Raw genomic sequence first — 7,239 nt, 5'->3', positions numbered from 1 at the left:
CATTTTCCCGTTTCCCCATCAAATGGGACCTCGGCGTCTCGTGAGCAGTTTTCTTTTTTTCTGGAAGGGGGGGGGGGCTAGGGGGGGGTAGGGGAAGGGGCACTGGTAGGCGTTGAGGATGACGGCTGTATAGGGCTTTCGAGCACTCGGTATGTCTTTTTTTTAAGAGGCTGTAATTTATACACATAGTATATATTAAGCTTTTTCGTTCGCATATGGGCGATAATATTTCTCATGTTAACTTGGAATTTGATCTCAGCCAAGGTCATCGGGATGTAATCTATGCTGCCTGTAAAGCATGTTCATAACGTACCCGGAGCTTACATGTGTACGCAACTCAATTCAGAGGTGGTAATTAAGTCATACTCTTCAAATTTTGCCTGCAGTTGATTCATATCCTTCCCCCTATTTCCGCAAAACATACGCTGACTCATATTTCACCGATGACATCTCAGCTGGCGCCATATTTAACGCACGAAAACAGGCAGAAAACAAGGGTCACTAATGATACGCAAAGCTACTAATTAAATCAAAAAGGTTAAAGTATACTGCCATATTGTCATTGTACTCTACATTCCCTTATTTTTCAACAAATATGAACTCTGACGAGTTCTTTCTGGTTGAAAAGAATGGAGGTTTATGGCCGCTTATAACGTTTTTGAGCATTTATGAATTCCTTTTTTAACGAATGTTTTCATTCTCGCACATGCATTTCACTTCGCATGCGTGGGAGGGAGAGCTAGGGAAAAGTAAATTTATTAGAATAGCAGTCAATGGACATCAAGAGAAAGTCCACCTCCCCCGTCGCCCCTAGCCGTCGGCCGGAATCCCTTGAGACACGGCAGCACAACAATGCAGGGGCGTAGCCACGTTAGGGCACACCGGGCCCGTGCCCCCCCCCCCCCCCCGAAATTTTTTTTTGCCATAGCATACAGAGCATAAAATGACACTCGACCACATCTGCCTGCTCGTCCCCACTACAGATCAAGGAGGTGCCCCCCCCCCCCCCGGAAAAAAATTTCTGCCTACGCCCCTGCAACAATGTTCGTATGATTTCCAGCATATTTGATCAAGGTGACATTTGTATCACTGGCGTAGCCAAGGGAGTGAGGGTTACCCCTACCCCCCCCCCCCCCCCCGCGAAATTTTTCAATTTTGTATGTGTACTTATACATGCACGCAAACACGCACACGATCATACTAAAAGGATGGTTGAACCCTCGCACCCCCCCCCCCCCCTATCGAAAAAAAAGTTCTGGCTACGTCCCCGATTTATATAATGCTTTCATGAGGGCAGGATAAATTCTGCACGTTCATTTAACACACTGCGAAGGCGAAATCGAAGGATTATCGTACCGATGACCTTCAGCACTTGAAATGGAAACCACCCACACAATCCGCATTTTTCACGACGCCCCTGCGCATGCGCTCTCCCCCAGCGCAAAAGTCGCGAAACGTCTCATCATAGGTAGAAAAACGACAATTAAAATTTTCATGCCATTAAGCTTTCGCCACTGAATATCCCAATATGTCCCCACTTTATACTGAATGTGGATGGGACAGTGCGTAGTATAGCGGATGTTGGCTGATTCAGGTGCTTTCTTCTACTCTTTCCTTTATTAAGAACGAAGTGCGTTTAGCTCCCGTTGTCGGCGGCCGTCAAGCGACCTTGAGCCAAATACCAGCGCGGATATTCTGGCATTCAGACGAGACATCCGGGCAACCAACACAGTTTAAAAAAGCGGGTCTTTGTCAGTCACCCCTTCCTAAAGGGACCGCATTACATATCCTGGCAGTGGTCCAAACAAGTTGGAAAATATATTGGTTCACAGTTCCTCTTAACGTTTCTTCACACTACTACCAGAGTCCTTCAATGCTTTCTGCTATACTACTGAAGCTGTAACTTCTCGTACGCTGAACCCTCATTTACATGTTACAATAGCGAAGTTCCAAAGGCAGATAGGGCACCATGCCCAGCGTGTGCTCTTTAGAACGCCAGCGGTGAGCAAGTGAACTGGTTTCGCGGCGCGAGTTGCCGTATTCTTCGGGAGATGGCGCCATGGCATGGTGCGTGCTAGGGTACCTTGATGCGTGCGGCGCAGCCAGGCGCACCCGGTACTCAATTCTTTATGTGGACATATTCGACAGAGATCTGTCGAATATGTGCGAAAAATTCATGCGAAAAATAATAAACTCTCCAGCCACTTTGCTAAAGTTAAACTTTAAAAGCTATAAAACTTACCCGACGTTCCAGGACCGATTCGGTCCCTTATTCAGGGGTCACCCCTGAGGAAGGGACACCCCTGTGGAAGGGACCGAATCGGTCCCGAAACGTCGGGTCAGTTTTATAGCTTTTAAAGTTTAACTTTAGCAAAGTGGCTGGAGAGTTTATTATTTTTCGCATAAATTCTTTATGCCATTTATGCGGCGCACCAGCCTGCTGTCGCGTCGTGGCGGCATCGGCCGCATAGGCTGGGGTGTGCCCTTGCGAACATGCACAAACTTGTGGCTTATAATCTCCAACCAATCTGATTTGCCGGTGGACATTTTATGCTTCCATCTACTCCCGATTACAGGGTAGCCGGCCATTTTGTTAAGAGGTCAATGTAATTGAATAACGTGAACGTGCACGCGTAATGCACATAACTTTGTATCAGTAAACCTTGCTATCAACTTTGTGATACGTTATACTTCTTTCAGGTCAATGGAACGCTTACACATATATGAGTAAGGTAATTCCTACTCATGCTGCTAAATATAATTAACTTAAACACATCAAACTTCACCCAAGGCAATTGATCACACTTGGTTTCACTGCAGTCTTTTGGGGTATTATGAAACATTTAAGTGGCAGTGGCCTATTATATGGACAGACTATAATAGTCCCGCTCCTAAATTTCTCTTTTGTTGATCATTTTTTTTTTTCACGCCTGCTTCTTTTAGCTCTTTTTTCAACCTCTCCTAGCTAAGTGCGTGCAGGGCAGCAAACAATGTTATTTCAATTTCGGTTAGCCTCCCCTGCCTTCCCCTCATTAATATCTCTCGCTCACCTCTCTCTCTCTCTTTGTAAGGGCTTCATGGAACGCCTCTCAGAAAATGAAAGTTCAGCAACTTTCGTTTATACACTCCAAAATAATTTCGAACACGACGTACCCTGAGTGGCTCCCAAATTCTTATAAATATAGAGTATATGAAATATCTAGTTCTTTCGGGACCAAGAGAGGACACGCATATGATATGCTGAAGAGTTTGTAGGCGCAAGAACCACAAACTGCAACTAAATTAACATGGTACGAGTACGAAATGTGTAACTGGTAATGAACTGGGATCAACTGGTCCCAATTGGTCCCAGCCTGGAATCAACTGGTCCCAGTTGGGCCCCAACTGGGGCCAGAAGGCTCCCATCTGGTCCTAGTTGCGCCCCAACTGGGACCAGACGGGAGCCGTCTGGTACATTGGTACATTGGTACTACAAATTTATATCGTTTGTTTGAGGTTCAATTTTCCAGAGGGCGCGACAGCGTGTGGAAAGTTACAAATAAAAAATAAAACTCTTTACGTGTATTTTACCACCTCAAAAATTGGTTGAAGGATCAATTTATTTGGGCAGTGCATCGGCCTTAGGTTTTTAACGGTGACACCTCCTCGCAATCAACAACCTACTGCATAGATAGTACACTCTAGCATAGAAATCCAGCATATGTAGTGCCCGATATCCGCATGGAGTAACAGTAGTAACAGGGCATAGAGTTTGGCTCGAGCAATCGGTTTAGTGTAAAAACAGGTAAAATGCTGAGTCGGTCACTTAGCATGTAACGTATTTCGTTTTAGTATGCTCACAAACAGCTTACAATGAACCCTGTGAGCGATTTGTGAACAATTTTCCTGATTATGGGTGGATTCCTTCCCGTGGCGTTTGCGGCGGCCTGCGGGCTTCTGCTGGCCACAATTTCTCCATATGTTTACAAGGTGCGTCACCCGGCACGTGCGTTTGTGCATGACACGAAGCCGCACAAACGCGATTGTCATTGCTGCGTTGCAACAGTAGCGGTTTTACCTGTATTACGTGCGTTGCTACAGTCGAGGGTAGATGGTTAAGAAATAGCGCAGCTGCTGGAAATAAAATCAAGCAAGCTGTACGGCGCACTGGGACTCTGAAGACTACGAGAAGCCACAAACCGTGAGATAGCCTCTACACCACATGATTTTTTTTCTTGCTGTAACTGCATGAATGTTTCAGGACTAGTTCTTTTTTTCTTTTCTTCGCTGAGGTTTGATCGAGAAATGCGAGGTGGCCGATTGTACTACAGCCGATTCGTATCGATTTCGCATTAAAGCAAGCTAGCACCACTAGCACCCCTGCGTAGTGTAAAGAATTTCCTGTATCATATGGCTGTAGCTGGCTAACCGCTTGTGCTGAGTGCTCGCGTTCCAGTTCACTGAATCAACCTCATTCTACGTGAGGCGGGAAGTGACACACTTCGCAGTGCCACATGTCCCGTGCGGTATCGTGACTTTGATTACCCCTTCACGCCCTGTCGCCTATCCAGGCATTTGTCGGGTACTACTCCAGTAATCCGGAGGCAATGGCAACCGAGCTGTTTGAAGAGTTTTGGCAGTGGAGGCTGAAGGATAGCCCCGAGTTCGCTACCATGGTCGGCTTTCACGGTTACGACCACCTGTTGGAATCCTACTCGATAAAGTCGTTTCAAGACAGAAAAGTAAGTGTCGCTTTTTTTTTTTCGCTTTCTGCAGTTTCTCCGTACGTGCTTTGACAGTTGTTTCCTCTCCAGTTCAACCATCTGAGGTGCTAGAACTGCCACTGAAAGACAAGGAGAGAGGTATATTAATGAACGCATTTGTTCAGAGCCGACGCATAATTGTGGCATCTTGCAGCTAGTAAAGTGATGTCACACTCAGCATCAGCCCCGCTTGTTCTCCAACTCGCGGAAGAAATGTAAATTTAGGCACCATTATTGTTTCAAAATTCAATCAGAATGAATACATCCACCCACCCAAGTGACATGTGTACTATGCAGCATCTCACTTGGGTAACACTGTTGATCAGTGTAGAAATTTGGGCTTGTTGGTATGACATTTTGAAATTTTCTCAGTGTAGTGCAACAGTAATGGGACGCAGGGAAGAAACAGTGTGTGTGTCTTGCTCATTATCGATCTCTATACTTGTGCTGGTTGTACTGTACAGAAAAAAACCATAAGTAACATTTTCTCCGAGGTGCTAGTAGAAGAGGCTCTCATGGTAAAACATGACAGGCGGAGTGCCGAAGAAAAATTGTGACTATTCACAAGAGGTTGTTGTATCAATGTTGAAGAGCCTGATCATTGAGGTCAATGCCTGGGCTCACAGGAAGGAATGTGTGAGCAATCGCCTAGAGCACGGTTCTGAAACTCACCTCAGCAAGCGGGCCGCAGTCACGAAATTTAGTTCCGCAAGGGCTCCCGACCGTGAAGAAATATGAAGGGGGGGGGGTGAACAAAATGTTACCTAACTCTGCCATTTGACTGAACGCATTTCCCATATCTCATACAAGGATCATTTCTCAACGGGATTTGTCATCAGGATTTGAGAAACACATCGACACTGATCTCGAGAATGACTCAAATCTAGATGCTGATTCTGAAATATAGATATTTTGTTCCACGAATATGTTTCACAGACATGATGAGCCCATAAGCCCATAGGGTGCCTCACAAAAAACAATGCTTGAGACCAGTCCCTTCTCTGTAGCTTACCCAAACACAGTGTTATTAATCGCAGTAGGCGCGTATAAATAATGCGAGTAGCATTATTTACTTTAACTTTAGCACTGTTTACTTTTACAAAGTCACAAGTGTTTTATTCCTTAAGAAGCCGCGGGCCGCTAGCGAAACATCCGTGGGTTGCGTGTTTGAGACCCCTGGCCTAGAGAGATGCTCAACTCTTCTTTGTTAATTGCACCAATTTTTTTCAGCACCTTAAGGAAGTGGCTGAAGAAGTGTGGCGTTCCTGTTGTGTTTGTAAACAAAGCATCATGCCACCTGTGCAGAAAATGTCTTACCAAAGCTTTACCTCATGCGGAGTAGAAGTGGTGCATTAGATGTTTTATTGGCTATGTTGCCAGGCAGTTACCTCGGGGAATGCCATGCACGGGGCCAGTGTTTTACTAGCACCGGAACGTCTTGTAAATCACGAAGTGTATGCGAACTTTTCGCAGCACTGTAAAATTCTGAGCAAGCACCCCTACTCGAGCAAGCGCTCGGGTAGGGGCGCTTGCTCAGGTAGGGGTGCTGCCCAAGCAAAGGGAAGATTTAGCACATATTTCAAATCTCCCATTTTTCGGGAGATTCGAAATATGCACCAGTGACCGAGCTAGTCCCCCCCCCCCCCTCCCACTCCCAAGCTTCCCTGCCGCCATTTTTTCCCCAACCTGTCCTCCGCTGCAGAATCCTGCAGCAGTGATTTCTGGGAACCCAAGTTCTGAGAGTCTCTAGCTATGCGCACGATTTCTTAGTACTTTTGCAGTGTGGTGCCTTGGAGTTGCATTTTGAGTTGTCGCATATTGTTGGAATATTTGAAGAATGTCTTTCCCCTCTTGTCATAACACATGAAATTTCACAAGAGGATTCCCTTTGATTGAGTAAAAACTGTGAATGCATACGTATTCAATAAAGAATTTCATTAGAAACACTGGTGTGCATTCTGCTTGGAGGCTTTTCCACCGCCATCTTGAATTTCGATCCGGGACCGAGCAAGGGCCCCCCTCCAAATATTGCCAGATTGTCTTTCACTGTAGGGTGGGCGGGGGGGGGGGGGGGGGGGTGGCGCTAGCTCGAGATTTTACGGTACATGTATGATTGGGGGGGGGGGGGGGGGGAGAACTGTCATTTGGGCGAGAGATCAGTGCAGTATTCGAAGCATTACTGCATTTAGGTGGAGGGAGGGGGGAAGAAGTGTGGAGGGCTTTTCATATCCTGTAGCTTTTCGGTGCTGGAATTTAGAAAAAAAAAAACAAAAACATGTGCAACTGTATGGTGTTTTGTTAAGTGTTGCCAAAGTTATACAGCTTCATTGGCTGTAAATTTCGTAATCTATAGAGATTGTGCACCACATAAGAAAAACAAATGTTAAAAAAACGGTCACTGTACTGTCCTTGGGCGAAAATTAGCATTTGCATTGCTTTTTTCTGGGTTTCATGATTTTTACAGGTAATTTTATGCAGGAATTACAGTAGATTAACA

The 7,239-nt window shown here is 45.6% G+C and overlaps 1 protein-coding gene across 2 annotated transcripts in view; it reads left to right on the top strand.

Moving 5' to 3' along the window:
* The first annotated feature begins 3,730 nt into the window (after positions 1-3,730).
* LOC119399155 (uncharacterized) overlaps positions 3,731-7,239 on the top strand; it is a 50,339-nt gene continuing 46,830 nt past the window's right edge. Inside the window, exons 1-2 of one of the 2 annotated variants that reach the window (XM_037665973.2) lie at positions 3,731-3,969; positions 4,551-4,721. In XM_037665973.2, coding sequence (XP_037521901.1) covers positions 3,892-3,969; positions 4,551-4,721 — 249 coding nt within the window. In that variant the 5' untranslated portion in view covers positions 3,731-3,891. Of the gene's footprint in view, positions 4,181-4,550; positions 4,722-7,239 lie in introns of both variants that reach the window. The other variant, XM_037665980.2, reaches the window with a different exon arrangement.

This window comes from Rhipicephalus sanguineus, chromosome 1 (assembly GCF_013339695.2).
Source record: "Rhipicephalus sanguineus isolate Rsan-2018 chromosome 1, BIME_Rsan_1.4, whole genome shotgun sequence".
Classification (NCBI taxonomy): domain Eukaryota; kingdom Metazoa; phylum Arthropoda; class Arachnida; order Ixodida; family Ixodidae; genus Rhipicephalus; species Rhipicephalus sanguineus.
This window is presented reverse-complemented; position numbering and strand designations above follow the sequence as displayed.